Here is an 18,737-nt window from a genome sequence, read left to right as displayed (position 1 = left end):
TTATTTTTTAGTTTAAAACTTAAAACTGACGTATTTATAAGTACCCTAATGCCCATGTTTGTTTTTATACAAATATTAAAAGCGAAATAAATTTCTATTTATATTATATATTACATAGGGTTCTATAGCAAAAATTTTGAATATAACTTTCATAAAATTTTGTACTAAATTAGGGATTACAAAACTTTTTTTCAAAAGGCACCTTTTATAGAAATGAAAAAAGCTATGGCTCCCTTCAACAAGGTTTATCAAAAAACTACCATTAAAAACGCCTAAGACCTTTTTTTGCTCTACGTCATCAGTTTCAGAATATCCTAGTGTAAGTTTCTAATTATGACCACTTGGCAAACTTTTGGAAACCCTGCACTAAATTAACATAAGCTTTTATAATAAGTTTTTTGGGTAAAAAATAAGTAAATAAGAATTGTAATTAACACATTTTAGTGAAGAAGACAAGTTTTAAATTTGTCTCTTTAAGCATCACACTTGTGTCATTGGTAGACTGAGATCCGAGTTTCGTTACTACTTTAACTCGTCAAACGGCCGTATCCGAAGACAGAAGCCTTCGCAAACGTTTCATTTTTGATTATAAAAACTAGCGTGCCCTTTGTGTTACCATAGTGAGATATGCATTTTACAATTAGACAAGCAAACGTCACTGATAAATCCGCAGCTTTGTGGCAACACATGGTGACTGTTTTTTGGTTGAAGACTAAAATTGTTTTAGGTAACGACTTTGAATAACAAACCTTGATGCATTTAAAATTATAATGAATTATATAATATAAAATATATTTCAACAGATGATGTTTTTAACAAATATAGAGCTCGAAAAAAGCTTGTTCTACTTGTATCGTTAGTAGTATGTTAAACTGTATTTTATACTTGTTGATGAAAATTGGCAACAAAAACCAGAGTGTTGTAGTATTGTAAATAAATAAATAAAAAAAATTCCAATATAGATACCGTATTAAGGAACACTGAAGATAGAAAATTATCAAAACTACATCATTTTGATAAATACAAAGCTGTATACAGTTTATTGTCTACATTAAAAAATTGTGTAACTTTTGTGGTCTGTTGGCCAGTTTTACAAGTACATTAAAAATATTCGGGTGACCCTATTGTAAAAAGTAAACGAAAAGTATTATCTATATAAAAAAATTTTAATGAAGTAATATTTAAAAAGTAGCTATATATACTGCAAATCAAGTATTGCAACTTTTAAAACTTTGACAATAAAATACTTTAACTTTATTTGTTTTTGCACAAACTGTTTTTAAACATAAAAAAGTATCAAGTCAGAGTTTTTTGCTTGGCGGACCGGATCTAACCCGCCGGCCCTTCGTTTAATATCCTTTATTTATATGTTTTCATGAAGTAACTGACGTATTTGAAGTTGTTAGATCAGTAATACATATTGACTAATAAAATATAGCATCATAAGAATATAGTAATATTTTGTATAAGTCAAAAACAAAGTGATAGGTAATTCACAGATTTGTCTATATAAAAACAGCATTAGGAGTTGACCACCCATTTGACGAAGCTTCATTAATAGTTTGTTAATTGCGCTCCAAATGTAGTATATTTTATTTTATTATGCGCACTTATGGGACTTATGAAGTGAAGTCTTTAAACAAAATCAATGTTTCGACTATCTATCAGTATAAACCTAAAATTCAGGAACCTCTATAGATGTATTTCTACAGTCTAATATATAATAAGATATTTCAAAAACCAACTCTGTTTTTTTGACTTAATAATTTAGATTTATGTTTAAAATAGCTGAAGACGGTATAAAAGCATTTCAACTTAAGTAAGATTAATAAAAAGTCTTTAGTATCGTGGTGTACTAACTTAGTAATTAAAATTTAAAAACAACTAAATATTTTATGGAAGTACAAGTTTAAGATAGATTGGTTAAACCCTTGAATTTAATCTAACCCTTAACACCGAATTGCTAAATTTCTCTGGGTGTTTTTAAGTTCGTTTTTAAATTTTGCATTTTTAAAGTTTCATTAAAAAGTTATGCACTGTAAATAAGTTTACTAGTTTGTTGTACTATTATCGAAATTTACCTTTTCAGTAAAACTATTTTAAACTTTAAAACTGTTTGCATTATATTGTTCAACGGTTTTTACAAAAAACTAAATTTACATTACATTTTTTTTTTTTGTTCACAGCAATTGCTTTAACAGACGAATGTCACTTTCATCAAGTTACAATAAAACAGTGATAACAAAACCAGATTTGAGCACCTTTCTTGTATTGTATATAAAAGTTTACTTATGAAGTATAAATTTCAATACAGTAAAATGCGAAGCTATCCAAGTAAATCTATCTTTGTTATAAAGCCAACTGTTATCAAGTATTCAGAAACATAGCAAGTGTTCGTAATAGTCTAACTTACAAAAAATTTTAGGCTAGGTTTTAACTAAATTTATAACATTGCTAGTTAAAAAATTTACAGGTATTTTTAATAGATATAGACATAGACAAATAAATAGAATAACTGTTTTAGTAACATTTTACTTTTTTTGTTTAAATATTTTTAAGTGTGTGTAAATTAAATGTTTCAACTTTCTTACTAATATAGATATTCTTTGTAAAACTTTATAATTTATTTGAAAAGTTATCAAGATATATAATTTAAAACTTTTGTTTCATTTAATTTGTTAAGAAAATATCTTAGGTATTCAAAAACTGATTTTGAAAATAACAATTAAAGAAGTGTAATTTGTGATAGCCAAATTGCTCTTAGCCCTACAAAATTACCAATAAAATGATCGTTAAAAGTAATTATATAGACTACATTACTTTTATTTTAGAAATTAAATAAAAAGGTAGTTTAAGTATTTTATAGATTTATTTTTGATTTTTTTATACCTTTTAAAATACACTGAAAACCGTAGCATAGTTTCAATTTACTCATTCCTGATTAAAAAACTGACATCTGCTTGACTTTATACTATTAAGACGATACCATATCAAGTAAAAATTATTTATAGATCTTACCATACTGACTAAAACTAAAAGACGATCTTTCGAATAAGTGCAGTTTAATGTTAAAGCAATGCATGATCCGAGTTAAGAAAAATTCTACTAAATACTTAGTAGTCTATTTCAGTATTCTAAATATTTCTATTTCAAAGTATTGATTTAGAACAAAATTTATACTCCGCGACAAAATTTAAATTTTAGAACTTAACAAACTTTGAAATAATTTAAATTTTCTATCTTTTGTTCCAACAAAATACTATATAAGTTACATTTAAAACTTTTAAACCGAAAAATTATTTCAAAAGTTTTTTGTTTAGTTTTATTTCAAAAGTTATTTGGACCATCTAACTTTGTTTTGATTAAAACCGATATTACATTACATACATAAGAACCTAAAAAATAGTTTGTACTAAAAAAGATAAATTACGTTATTTTTAATGAGATAACATCAAACATTTGTTAAAAAGTTTTACAAGTACAAGCAAAAGAGCTAGCTGTGTTAAAAATAGTAGCTTTTTTAATTCCTTGAAAGTTTAACTTTTAGCCGTGTTTTTTATTTTTTTACTTAATTGGTAAACCTTAAGTTATTTTATTTTAAATTCCATTGAAAAATGCAAACTTTTACCTTAAAATTTTCCAAATAACTTGTCTGGCAAAAATATATGTAAAATAAAAAACGTGGTCGAATAGGGGATTACGGTTACAAAGAACAAAACAACATTTTAATTTACATCGCAACTTTTTTTATTAAACGCAAAGCACAATGAAAAATGTAGAAAAGAAAAATAATGATTGCTCAGCACAATAGTAATTGAAAGTACAATAAAGTTCAAAAAGAAAATTTAAACAAGTTTTTGTACAATTAAGTATACAGCAGTATGTGTTTATATGAAAAGTGTAGCAATTATTAGTGTTTAGTTGTACAACGTTGTTTTGTTAATACATTTCCTCTTAGTATATGTTTTCACAAATCAATAACTTTTGTTATAAACTAAAGTGTATAAGTTTGAAACTATTTTGACATAACGAAATAAAAAACAAAGAAATTGAAAATTTTGTATTTGTATTAGTTTATACATATGAAATTTAGTTAATATTTTATAAAGGTTAGTTTTCTAAAAATATTAAATAATTTTTGATTGAAATAGTAAAAATGTTACTCTACAAGTAAAAATGTTTTATAAAAATGTTAGTTTAAGTTATTTTTTCACTAAGTACATAAAAAAGTTATTTCAATTAAAAAAGAAAAGAAAAAAAAAATTTCAAAGCCACTCGAAGTAAGAAAACTAATTTTCTAACAAAGTTATTTTAAGAAAACCATTTCAAGTATATAACATTTGGCACTTTAGTATAAAAAATACTTTTTTGAAAGAATTTATTCTAATTTTCTATGGTTCACCATTTTATATTACAATAAAAAAACTTTATTTTAAAGACAGTGAACAAACTTAACCAGCTTTTATTTTCTTTACTTTTATAAACCTTATACATCAATACAGATTCCTCAGACTTAAAAGCTTTAAAAACGTATAATAAATATACTTTAAGGCCACTAAATTAAATTAAAAGTTATATTTTTGAAAAAACATTTTTATTTATACGCTGATTTCTTTAGGCTATTAAACCACTCTTCAAGACAACTCCTTTTTATTTACACACGTTTTACGACAGTTTCATACTTCTTCTGTTTTCAATGGCTTTAAAATTTCTGACTCCTGTTGTGTAAAGTATGTTTATAAATTTTACTTTCAAAAGTAGTTAAAACTTTAGCTATATGATTTTATTTATATGAATTTATTTATATGAATTTAGTTATTATAAAAAAGTTTTAACATTGTAGCTTTGTAGAATTTGAAACAAAACTTTTATAGTTGTTGCTTGTTAGTTTTCTAGCTGAGTTAAAGTGTTTGAACTTAGATAATCTTTATAACTAATTTAGCCTCAATTATATATATTCATCCTAAGCTAGTCATACCTGGTATTATTGATGTAGTACTAAGCTAATTAAAGCTATAAAAATTACTATTTAAACAATAAAAAACAAAAGTATATGTTTTTAACAAAAAACTACAAGTATAAAACATAGCTTGCTTAGATTTTGGTACCTAAGTATTAAATAAATAATAAATTTACCTGGTCATTAGGCTTGGCTCGGTCAACGTTTGAATTTTTCTTGTTAGAGTTCATGTTTTGATATATCTGTAAAAAATCCCTCGAATTTTAAAAATATTGCAAACTTATACTAACTTCTTAATATTGGATTTTTTTGAAATTAATGTCAGAAACAGTTTTAATCGAAGTAAAATGTGAGTAACAAAGTATTAGTTTACAAGTAACTGTTAAAAAAACTATGTTACTTCGAATGATTGGTATAGTTTAGTTATCAAATGTTACTCAACTAAATAATCAGCTTAATTAAAAAAAAAATTTTGGACCGCTAAAGTTTTATAGTTTTTAAAGAAAATCTTAAACTATATGCAACCAATTAAAGCAGAAATGAGTTTACATTAAACTACATATAGATGTTTATAAATTTTAAGCGGTTATAAAAAAAAAATTGTCAAACGAAAGTAGTACAAACATATCAAAACATTTTGTTAAACCACCTTTCTAACAACGAGGACGGTTGTCATGGCGACCAGCAGCAAAACAACGGGAAGTAGGACCATCTGTAGCAAGAAAGTTGTGGGAGTGGCCACCGTTGTCACTGGTAAGTAATCAGTGGTTGCCGTGGTAACATCTTGTTGTTGTGAGGTTGTCAAGGTTGAAGTTTTGGTTATAAAGGAGGATTCTGTGGTCGTTGTTAAGGAGTTAGTTGTTGCCATGGTAAAAGTTGTGGTTTCTACTTCAGGTTCTTCAGGTTCATAGTCGGGGCCCATGGGGAACCAGTCCTCGAAGTTGTCAGGAGCTTCTTCCAAATCGACGACTGAATCTAACAAAATAAACTTGTGTAGGACTTTCATTTAAAAAAAAGTATAAATTTCGATGCAGTTTGTTTTTGGAAACCATAATACAAAACAAAAGCATTCTTGTTTAGAAAAATTGATTAAAGAATAATTTTTGATCCATTAATTACGTTTACGTTTAAGTTAAATATGTTAACAATTAAAACACTGTTTACAAACATTTGTTTATAAAACAGAGAATAAATATTATTTAACGTACAAAACTTTCAAAACAAGTAATGCAAGGTATTTTAAATTTAGATATCTAAAGCCTTCAAAGATTTTAAAAACAAAAATTTCATTGCTTTTGTACAGATTTAATGACACAAATGTAAAAAATATTTAAAAAGTGTCATTCACAATATCTAACTTAAAAAAGTTCAACATTTAAAAATGACTAATTATTTAAACTTTAGTCATAAAGATTTCACTGCAATTATCTACTTATTAATCAAACAAAAAATTGTTGATAAATATCACCTCTCCGTCTTATATAGCTTTGGGCTATTATCAAATAAATCACACTTTACAAATACATGCGGTAACTGGTGATTTTTTACGCATTGTTTCTGTTCACCGTTAAAAATCGTGGTTGCACCGAAATTTTCAGATGACCTTTCTTATGTTTTTTTTACAAAAATGTTATGTTCTAAAAACTTTTTTAAGCTTATTTGGGCGTGTTTATTATTATTTTCTTATTAATTTATTAAAAAAATGTTTTTGGTTTCTACAAAAGTGCAAATTTTCACCCATAAAAATTTCCACAAAAAATGCAATGTGTTGTGAAATGTTTTTAGTTTATTAAACTTTATGTTAAAAAAAAAACGTTCGTGAAAACTTTCTAAAGCTTTTTAGGGTGTGTATGTTATTAAGTTTTGTTAAAAATTTTTAAAAACATTTAGTTTTTTACAAAAGCGTAAATTTTTACTCACAAAACATAAACTTTATTGTTGAAAAAGTTTTCAGCGAATTTAACTTTCTGTCTTAAAAACTTTATATTTTAATTCCTGACAACTAATAAATTAAGTAGAGTGCACTATTGAAGACTAAAATGTAAAATAGTATACTTAAATTTTTAAGCAACTTAAGCTATAAGTATATAATCTAAAGAATACGTAACAAAATACTTATATCATCATTCAGTAAAAAGCATTTCTTGGTTTTTATTATAAAACTAAAAATCAGTCTGCTTAACAGTTTTTAATCTTCTTACACTTTTTCGAACATTATTTATTCTTTTTTAAGATTCAGTGCTAATAGAGTTTAAAAGTGTTAACTATTAAGTTTTTCCAAAAAAAAAAATACCAGGGTCTCCATAGCAGAGTGGTTCATTTCCGTTCAGATCAAATTTAGAAGAACAGGAACAATTGTCAGGAACACATTTGGCGTTGGGGAAATTTTCACAAGGAAACATACAAAGTGATTCTACTTGACAATTAGGTACACAATTATCGTCTGAAATAAATTGAAAACGTTAAAATAACAGTAAAAAATAACAGTAAAAAGTAGGTTATAAATGTATTTTTGTTCGGTTAAAATGTAACATGTATTTTAGCTAATACCTTTGTTGATAAAGAAAACAGGTGATTATGCAAATGCCATTGGTTATTTAGAAACGTTGTAAGAAACTTTGGTAAAATCAAAGGTAAAGTTTAAACAGTATAACTAATGAGTTTAGTGCTATTAAAGTATAATTAGCATAGTATTTAAGTTAACAAGCTTTATTTGCATATTAGTTTAATCAAGATTTATTCTTAGTAGGTCATAAGAACATGTGTTTTTATAGCAAATTGCATACTAAATCAAAGTTTACTTAAAAACAGACTTTCAAAATCGAATATTTTATATCATATTCAAAAAAAATATCCTGTAAAGCAATAAAAGCATACAAGTTTTATTTTGTACACATAACTACTTGATAAACTACATGAAAAAGTACATGGTTTTTAAGACTATCAGAAGTTTGACATAATAAACTTTCGAAAAACTTTACGTTGTATGCAAATAAATTAAAACGTGTAAAGTTAAGCATGCATTTTCTATCATTTTGTGTAAAACCTTTTTAAGCCGTTTTTAAAAATGATAGAAACAATTCATTCAACAGAAATTCTGTTTGACTGCTGGTTTGTAAAATTATGAGGTTTAAACAGTTTAAGTTGAACTATCAAACTTTTTTGACTGCTTGTTGAGAAAAGGTGTCTTTTTCAAATAGTCGCGACTTTAAATCGAAATTATGTAATTAGAAAAAAAGTTTTTTGAAACTGTCTTAATTAGAATTTTATTAATAAACAACTTTTTGACGTATAAAAATTAAAAATAAGTTTTAATTTTGTTCTTAAATGTCTCTATCTTCTAAGGTGATATTAAAACATTGTTTAGCTTTAATACTCCCTTAGAATACTTCATAAGAACTTACTTTAATTTTGAAATTTTTTGACTGCTAAACGTTTCATACTAAACGTTTTGCACTCTCTTACCCCCTATACCGCACATAAATTGTTTACAAGAAAATTCAAAACACTCGATTTAACGCGTCTTGCGGTAAATCGAATTTACCAAACAAAAAGTAAAACCATACCGAGAATCGATGAAATCAATTTGCGTGAAAATTAAACAAAAATATTAAGTATTTTTTTTGACACGAAAAAATTGCGCTCGGTAAAATTTTCCACGACGAATTGTTTATGACGTCACAATAGCGGCGTTTTGTTCGAGTGAAAGGCGATAAAGGCCCTCATTTTACAAAAGCAACTCGAGTGTGTATGAAATTGACGAATCGCTCGAACAAAAGAACAAAAAGTTGAATCACACTTTAAAAGCTTGGAGAGTTCATTTGTAAATGTGCGTTTATAACTCTCTGCACGGTATTCAAGTATTGAATTGCATAGACGACTCGAATAAAATCGCTCATATATGCTTCGCTTTGTAGAATAAAATTGCCTGAAATTGGTGAGATTTACAAAAAAAGAAAAAATGCACCAAAACTTTTGTTGGTTCATACGAACTAAAATTTTATCAAAGAAATAAGATGCTACTAGATCTCAAACTGGGTTAAAAACTGTATAAAAAGGTTGTATTTCAGACTGTCAAATTGATAAGTGACATTTTATGAAAATTAACCTGTTTTTGATTATTTCATGTTGAAAATACAAACGTGCGTTTGTCGCAAAAAAAAAAAAAAAAAACTACAACAACTTAGTATTTAGAATATATTCAAGCAGTTAATGCAACGTAACCCAATGTGTTATTTAAAAGTTTAAAACCATGGCTGGTTATTAAGTATAAACTTTTAATAGTTTATATTATAGTGGTAAGACATAAACTATAAATTCTTTAGTTAAAAACACTTTTATAACTTGAAAACATATTCAACAACTACGTAAAAAAAAAGTACCTGTGAAGTTAAAACAACATTGCGTTTCGTATTCTACCTCAAAGTATTTTTTTATGCATTTTTTAAGTATTTTTTATTTTAAGTATTTTTTTAAGGCCGTGATTCTTGAGGAAAGATAAACAAAAGAGAGGTGATAAAAAGTTTAAGATCGTGATGAAAAATTCACATATAAGTTTAAAAAAACTTTCGAGCGATGAGACTTGATATGATAAGTGATTGAGTTTCGTGCATTTCATATATCGATTGCAAACCTCATATTATCTTTGCTGCATTCATTTTAAATGGAGCGTTGTAAAAGCTTATCGTTTTCATAAATCTCACACAAGCGTTAAAGCTTCTATTGAAAATATTTATTTTGAACCGTTTTTATTTTGAAAATCCTGTTTTTTTGTTGTTAATTTCAGAAATGTATAACTTAACATTAAAAAAACATCAATAACAGCTATTTTTGTTGTAGTTTAAGTGAAGATACTTTTTCTGAGTTCAAATATATACACTTAAACATGTAAATAGTTTTAATTATTTTTGTTATGTTTAATGAAAAGTTATTAAATTATAAATAAAAATAAGTTGAAATCGATCTATTCACAGTTTAGTACAGTTTTGTACAAAAATGTTTTTACTTGAAGAATTCTGGTTAGTAAGTAGAATAAATAACAAAGAAATTGACAAAAAAAATGTGCTTGTATTCTAAACTAAATAAAAATAGTGTTAAACCTAAATCTATAAGTCTGGTATTATAGTAACTTTAAAACTATAAACGTCCTATTTACATTGATCACACCTAAGTTAACATTAGAAATACAGTAACCTCTCGCATCTTTACGCACTCATGACGTTACGCACTCTCGTTAAGCTACGCATTTTAGAATTCTATAAAAATCTAAAAAATAATATTTTAGTTTTGTTAACATTGCAAATATTAGTTTTTTTGTAAATTTTTGTTTTAAAATATGTTTTTAAATACTATCTCACCTCTCTATATCTTTAGACTTTGTAAAATTATGTTCCTTGACTAATTGATAAACACTTATTTATACCTCAGTATATTAGAGATTATTTTAACAATAAGAGATTAAATAAAAATTCTGAAAGAAATATGAATGTGTTAAATAATGAAAGTATAAGGAAATAATGAGAGTTTAAAACAAAAATAAATAATACAGCACTCCTGCCCTATATATAAATAAAGCAATACAAATTTTAATATAGACACCACACCATTTTTTAATTGTAAACAAATGCTTAATTATAAATTGAATTAGCTAAGTAGAATAGAGTATAAATGTTAAGTACGAAACAATTCATATTTAAATATAGATAAAGATAAAATTTACTTGTTATAAAAATTAGTAAATTTTTTCTACAAGTACTATTATTTTATTTTATTTTTATAAACTTTATGATTAAAAAATATGTGTTTATATAATAAAACTGAAATTTCAACAAAACTTACTTTACACAAAACTCTTAAATGTATTTTAAAAATTTAATTTAATTGGTTATTAAGTTGTTATTGGTTTTAACAAAAATTTAACAATTTTGAAATGTTATTATTAAAACGTATAATAATCATTAAAAACGTAGTAAATAATTTGTTATTGTACTTCAAACAAAAACAAGTATTGTTTTAAATTTTGGATAGTCTTTAAAAAGGTGTTTATTAACTTCATTATGGTTTTTCACTTTGTTTATAAACAAATTTTAATAATTTTAAACAGTTGTTTTTTAGTAAGTAAAAATAAAGCTACAAATTAAAATTCTACCTTAAAAGTTTATACACAAACTCAGTGAATATATTTTCTGTAAAATCACCTTTATTTACGCTTAAATAAGTTATAAGGTTTCTTAAGTTTTTTATATGGTCTGTCACCCGTTTATTTTGATAAACCATGATAATGAAAAGCTTTTGTTTATAAATGAAACGTCAAAAAATATTAACAAATAAAAATCTTTCCATCAATGCGCGTTTGACGTTTTAAAATATTCGAGCTTATCGCCTATCAATTTTCAATTAAAATTTGTTTGTTTAGTATTTTTCTCTGATAGATGTTATTGTGTGCATGTTTTAATTGATTGTGGCTTCTAACCATAATTTTTTGTGTTTCAATCAATACAGGTTTATTCCATTTTTAACGATAATGTACCAAGATAAATAAAAATTTACTATAATTTTATAAACATTCAAAGCATAAAACTTCTTACAATTGAATTAAAAAGCAACAAACTTCTTTTCAAGAATTTTTGTTTAATAAAAAGTTAAAAAAAAACTTTAGCAGCTTTTTAAAACCCAAAGCAAAAAACTTAAAGTATGCAGCGATAACTTATAATCCTAAATTTAAAAGTCCTTTTTGTTTTCGCTTAAAAACCGAACCGCAACAGTTTGATTGAAAAAAAAAAACAACACAAAGTAAAACAAACAAATTTTTACCGCTGCAGGAGATTTTTATCGATCGTTGGAAAAATGAAAAAAATCGCATCGATTGTATTTCTCCGAAGATAATGATAAACTAGAATTGCAAAATGTGCCATCTAGTTGCTAGGCAACAGATGTTTCGTTGCCAGGCAGTAAGCTGCGTGAGTCGTCAACATTCCGCTCGTGACTGAGCGATACGCGCATGTTGCTTAGCAACAAACAAATATCGTAATCAGCATTAGTCACGCATTGCTGCACACAGCGCAAGTTTATCTTGAAATTATCGTAAATTAGTTTTAAGCCTTTTATTTAGCTGTCAAATATACTTTGTAAAAATTTAAATTATTTGTTGTAGATTTTGTTTAAAAATATAGTTTTGCCGTTTTAAATTAAAATAGCTTTTTAATTGATTAAAAAAAAGTAGACGTTAAAGGTAAAAATTTATAAGCAAATTTTATAAAGTTTGTGAACAAACTGACCTTCATTACTATTTTCTTCATTATTTTCATCTTCTATCGGAGGTTCGAAACCTGAGAGTTTTAGATTTAAGGATCAAAAAAAAAGCATTATTAAATACACCAGAAACATGTATTGAAATAATTTGTAAATCACTTAATATTTTTTAAATAGTTTCTCTAAAAAAACAACCATTTATAAAGATTGCAAACAATACTCCGAGTGAGTAAATAGAATAAAAATTTAAGCAAAATTTAAATTTATCCTTAAATCAAAAATCTTTTTAAAACACTAATCAAAACAAAAATTTGCCGTAAAAAACAAAAAAAAACATTTAATTAAAATATATTTAATTGCAACACCAACCTGTAAGGTAATCCTCAACAGAAGCATCATTCGGAGCCAGACCTATTAAATTAAAAATTTTAGTAACATATCTTGATATTCTTAACAACTTGATTTATTTCAACTAACCTTCTTCTATGTTCCTTTGCATTGCCATTTCTGGAGTTATTTTGATGTCTGAAAAATAGTTACCAAAATTCAATCGTATTTTAATTTATTTTTTTACTTTTTCTTTTTTACTCAAGAACAAACAAAAAACAAAGCCGTCAATTTTAACAATAGTTTTGTAATGTGATTATTGATTAAAAATTATTTGTTAAGTATTTTTAAAGTAAAGAAAAAACACGGCAAACGGCCAAGTAAGTTAAACTTAAATAGAGAAAATAGTTTTAAATTTGAATAATTACATTTTAATTTCGGTTTAAAACATGATTCATTTTTCATCAAATTTTTAAGTAAGTAAGTTGTTTTATTATTTATAATAAATAATTATTGACTGATTAACAGTTTAGCTTTTATTTTAAAAATATTTGTTTTTTTACTTTAACAAATAAGAAACTAATAGTAAGGTCATTAATTGATAATATGTTTTATTTCAAGAAATTTGTTATTTATATGATATTTTTTAGTCTGTACAATTTAAGATCTAAGTTTATTATGATTTTGTTAGTTCAAAGCATTTAAATGTTTTTAAGAAATAAATTGACCTCACAGTATCTGAATAGCAGAAAAATAAATTTACCTTGAAAACTATTTTAAGTATATGAATTTATCATTGAAACTTCATAAAACAAACTAACCTTCAACACCTTTAGGTGCATATAGACAAGCATGTCCTTTTGGAATTCCACCTTCACTGAATCCTTGAGCCCCGCAGTATTCGTTTTCACTGCATTGTGAGTCCTAAACGGTTAAGTAAATATTGGTATCATTTTAAATACTTTAGATTTTATCATAGTTTAAACTCTGCAAAAAACTATAAATTTTTTGCTATTTTATATTCATAAAACTTACTGTAGAGTTAATTGATAATGTGTTTACAAAAAAAAAAACTTATAATTAAAATTAAAAATAAATTAACTTCTTTATTTATTTTTAAAACAGAGATACGAAACAAAGTTCAATTTCTTAAAAACAAAATTTAAAAATTTTGCTCGGATTAAGTCTCAAAAAGCAACATTTTTAGAAAAAAATGGTAAACAAAACGTGTGAGAAATTAGTCATACATGGTTGCATGTATTTACCCAAAATTTATGAAATTTAGGTCAAAATCCGTAATTAGCTCGAGTTTTTAGTCACACATGAGTGATTTTACAATAATTGCATTCTAAGCCAAGCGGACACTCTCTATCTTAAGCATTTTGATTAAACTTGAAATTGTAAATTCTATCTACAAGTTGACAAAAGCACAACACAGCACTTAAGTGAGTCAGTCTAATAAACTTTGAATTACTAAAGTTTAATCTTAAAACTTAAGCTCAATTAACTTTTTTTTTCCAAATATAACAGAAATCTGATTTGAGCTAAAAACGTTAATACTTTAAAACTAAATAATGTTTTATATACTTTTGTATTCATCACGATTTTGTTTTAAATTAAATTTGTTAGATAAATTTGACATTAGTATGTTGAATTTTATAAAGATTATAAATTTAACAGAGTTTGCTGACATAATGTATGATAACAGAGTTGGAAATAAATGAGTGTTTAAATTGACCTTAATAACTTTAAAGTAAAACACAGGAGGGTTTATAGTTTATTAGACGCCGTTTCGACTTTCCATCAGTCGTTATCAATAAAAAAACTGTGAAAAATAACTAATTTTTTATTTTAATAAAATTTAATAATTCTTTTTATATTGATAATGACTGCATACTTTATCTCTTTAAAATGGTATTGAGTAAATTGTCTTTAACTGTACACGTCTTACAAGCTGTTTCATTTTAATCAAAATACGAAAACTAACAGTCTCACAGGAACATGAGCATTTTGAACAGTCAACAGATGACCAGTGACCACTCATGCATAACAATGTTGAATTTCCACATTTAGAACACTCGACATTGTTGCTTGATATCAGGGATTCGGTGGGAAGGCTTGTTGATTGTAACACAAGCAACAGTAAAATGAACAGCCCTGAAAATAAATTGTTTGACGTTGTTGATATGAAACAAAAGGTTTTAGTTACTGTATAGTCTAACAGTTTACGAACTATTTTTCATTTTTTTGTTGTGGGCTAAAGTTTTAAGCCATTAAAAGTACTTTGAGATGAACTAGAAATCTTAAAAAACAGCTTAAACACATTACTTAGATTAACTTAAGTTCAAATCAATACTTAAGTTTCTTCTAACAAAAACTAAAAGCATACTACGGGACAGCTTTTGTTTAAAATGTTAAAATGTTATTTAATCTAAATTAAATGTAGAATAACTTATTAACTTTTTAAAAAATAGAATATTTTTTTATTGTGGTGTTATGCTTTTAAGAAGAACTGTGCATTAAGATATTTAAATGTATATTAAAATAATTCATATATCAAGATTGCTGTTGTATACTAAAACATTTATAGATAAATATATAATAAAGTTTGTTTACATTTTCATAAATATTTTTTAATTACAACTTAATTAACTTGTTATTTTAACTCACTTTGAAAAAATACTTTTTATTTTCGAAAACTTATTATTAAGGTATGTACTTTAAAACGTTAATCTCATTTTTTTCTAGCAATACATTAAGTGCTTGACTGCTGTCTTACTCACATATTTCAAATATTTCAAGTACTCGTTGCAGTTAATAACTTTTTACGAAATTAAGTTATATACTTATGTACAATATATTTTGGTTTTTGAACTGAACTTTTTCATAAAATTATTTTTCAAGTGTTTTTTCGTGAAAAAGACCTTGTTGCTGTTATGAAGGAGTTTTCCAAATCAATCTTTATAGTTTCAGAATTGAACTTTGAAAGAAAAACACTTACTGTTACCATAAAAAAGTTCAACATAAAAGCTAGAAAAAACTTTGACAAAAGAATAAGACTTTCACGTTTTATATAAAAAAGTAAATATAATGTCAATGTTTTGAATTTAATTTATTAATACTGTTTTTTATAAAAAAAAACTATTAGAACTGAGACATTTATTTCAATTTACTATATTTACTATTAATACAATTTTATTTACTGAAAATGTTTCGTCCAAATTAATTTAAAATGTACATAAAAAAAGATAAACTTTTTAGTTGTAAAATTAGTTATTGCAGTTGTTATTTTTTTCAAACATTTTTGCTCTATTAAAGAGCTGAGAAAGTTCTTATTAGTTCGCATACAAATAAGCTGTTGGCATATTGTAAAAGTTCTAAAACTATGATGTCATTAGATACTACTTTGCATATGATTTATCAACTTAAAAATTGTAAATGTCACCAAAGCAATATTAGTTGTGACGGTTATTGGAAGCCAATGGTTATGCGGTTTACCAACAATTTGAAATTTGTTTAATTCAAAATAAAAATATATAGTAAAAGTTTTATTACCTTTAAATGCTACCTTGCATATAACATATCAACTTAAAAAGTGTAAATACCAGCAAAATAGTTATAATTGTGACAGTTATTAGAAATAAATGGCTTGTACAACCAACAATCTAAAGTTTGTAATAATTTGCAATAACCATAAACCAAATTTTAAAATTATAGTTTTTGTATATGGTTGTTGTTTTTTAAGTTGTATAAGTGTGAGCTGATTTATTTGTGAAAAGTTATTGGTATTTGTTTAGTTAGCTTATTGAAACACTTATCACATAAGTATTTTTCAAAACAAGTTGACTGTATTAAACTTGTTAAAATGTTAATTTAAATTAGACAAAAATTTTTTTTTAGACTTGTTTAGTATTCTAACCAATTACTTTGCTATTAAACTTTATTTAAAATGCTCAAACACATAATATGTACTATAATAGTATTCTATGTATAGTAGTATTTATCAAAAATCAAGTAAAAATCAACAAAAAAAGTTTCAAATGATTTTGTTAACTAGAACATTAGTAAGTTACTTATTTTAAAAAGTAACAAACTTACTTTGATAGATTTCTCTCCAAAATTTTCCCATTTTTATTTAACTAGTGTCGTGAAAAAAACTATATCTAAAACAAATTTGAACCGTTTATCGAAAACATTTACAATGTTCTAAGATTATAAACTTACGTTTTTACACTTATAAATGTAATAATATCATACTTAGCTATCTTTAAACTCATGAATTATAACAGTGCTAGCTTTTACAACAAAAAACTGCATTAATTTGTATCTCCTTACAATATCATCTGCATTAGACTTGTTACTTGAACTTAGTTAACTTTGCAAGCATGTTTTTGTTACAACTTACATGTACAAAACATACAAGATGTTTCTAGTTTAAAAAAACATTAAATTATAAAATCTGTGCAGTGAGTTTAAAGTTTTCCGACATTGCATTAATTTTTAATATTTGTTTGTTTATATTATAAAGTTCAGGCAAAGTTTAATCATCGAAAAAATACTATTTGTGGAGTAGAAAAAGGCTATTAAGCCACTTAGCATCTGTATAACAAGCTTTTTTATCCCAGTGATTATTGTTGTAAGTTTAGTATTACTTCTCCTAAAGGCAGGTTTTACTTAAAAATGTAAACTTGGAAAATGTTTAAAACTATAAAGGTTGATGTTCGGTTAGGTCTCTAAATAAACTCCGATTAAAAACTTAATATAATCATATCCTTTCCTTTACATGCTTTGTTCTTAAACTCCTATTTTGAACAAGTAATTTTGGTTCTGATTAAACATTATTCAACTTGGCAGTTTATTGAAATTAATCTAAACCTAAATAAAAAATCTAAATACTTGAAGTTGGTAAAAGTTTATAAGTTTTTGAAACATAAGTTTTGTATTTATAGCTAACGACAAAGTACAAAAACAAAAGCTTAAAAAAACATTTTGTAGAAAGTCTAAACTCGCTGCTTGCAAATAAAAGTACAAAAATGTAAACACAATTTTGTACTGTTTGAAAAAGAAACTAAAAAAAAGACACTTGTTAAAATTTTCACTCACAAACCCGGTCGTTAAACTTATCACATCAAACCGCTTTTTATCAAATGCTCTATCTCGCACTTTTATCAAAAAACGGGTGAAAAAACTCTCGACTTTTTCGTATAAAACATATCTCTCTTCTCTCCAAAATCAATCTTGCGGAACGCACACAAAAGTAGTTGAATTTCGCCGAAAACTTTTTCGATTACGAATTACGCCTTTTTACGCCGTTTGCGAGAATTGATAATTATTTTAACGATTTTTTGCCGGCCTTTTTCGCTTTTTTGTTTTATTTTTACCTTTCCGTGAAATGACTCACTTATTTCTGCTTGGAAACGACACTTAAGCAACAATTGTTTAAGTCTCAATTTTTTACTAGTATAATGCTTATATTACATTTACCTTATGATAGAGCTTATATTTTTTATTTTGTAAACTAGTTTAAATGTAAAGAAGCTTTGCAAATTAAAAAAATAGAGCTTTTTATTTCAATAATGTGATAGTTTAAATGCTGTTACCTCTTTAATTTAATTCTAACTGTTAATTACTTTTTGGCTAGTTTTATAAAAGTACTAATTTGAAGCAATACGAATTATAGTCTCGTGAAAAAAATACATGCTACATCTAATGTATTTAGTAACAGTTACTAAATGTTATTTTTTACCGGGTGATCAAGTACATGAAAAGTTTTAAGCTAAACTGTAATTAAACCATTTGTTTACTGTTTAGCAAAACATTGATTTTGAAATTCTTTCCCACGAAAAGTTACACTCACTATAAATAGTAGTTTAAAACTTACTATTTAAACATTATAAAGTAAGAAAATACTACTTGCGTTTTTTTTTTACAGAATTATGATAAAATAAAACTTAGACTTATAGCTATATAATAACAATATCAGCTTATTGTAGTAATGAGCTGTTTAATGTGAGATTTTGATGTTTATTCTAGATAAGAATAAAAACTTTAATTAAATCAGCAGTTTAACAAAACACAAACAATTTATTTGACAAAATATAAATCACAGTGAAAAACGAAAATAAAAATTCGTAGATGATTGTAATGCACAATTTTTTGATAAGGAAAAATGTTAATTAAAAAATAAAAAGTAAGTAGT

General features: G+C 25.3%; 1 protein-coding gene across 1 annotated transcript; it reads right to left on the bottom strand.

Annotated features, from left to right (window-relative positions):
• Positions 1-4,278: 4,278 nt before the first annotated feature.
• Positions 4,279-16,703, bottom strand: LOC145836132 (uncharacterized). Its single transcript, XM_082943943.1, has 10 exons — positions 16,637-16,703; positions 14,526-14,695; positions 13,360-13,462; positions 12,689-12,736; positions 12,581-12,622; positions 12,238-12,288; positions 7,254-7,403; positions 5,610-5,935; positions 5,137-5,202; positions 4,279-4,718 (listed from the first exon to the last, which is right to left on the bottom strand). The coding sequence occupies exons 1-10, from the start codon at positions 16,665-16,667 to the stop codon at positions 4,677-4,679; spliced, it is 1,029 nt and encodes a 342-aa protein (XP_082800069.1). The 5' UTR covers positions 16,668-16,703; the 3' UTR covers positions 4,279-4,676.
• Positions 16,704-18,737: the final 2,034 nt, after the last annotated feature.

Source organism: Thalia democratica, chromosome 5 (assembly GCF_965202585.1).
Source record: "Thalia democratica chromosome 5, ktThaDemo2.hap1.1, whole genome shotgun sequence".
Classification (NCBI taxonomy): domain Eukaryota; kingdom Metazoa; phylum Chordata; class Thaliacea; order Salpida; family Salpidae; genus Thalia; species Thalia democratica.
This window is presented reverse-complemented; position numbering and strand designations above follow the sequence as displayed.

Coding starts and splice junctions, on each gene's coding strand:
- LOC145836132 (XM_082943943.1), bottom strand. CDS start 16,667: ATGGGAAAATTTTGGAGAGAAATCTATCAAA. Junction 12,737..13,359: donor TGCACCTAAAGGTGTTGAAG/GTTAGTTTGTTT, acceptor ACTATTTTTCAG/ACATCAAAATAACTCCAGAA. Junction 4,719..5,136: donor GAGCCAAGCCTAATGACCAG/GTAAATTTATTA, acceptor TTTACACAACAG/GAGTCAGAAATTTTAAAGCC.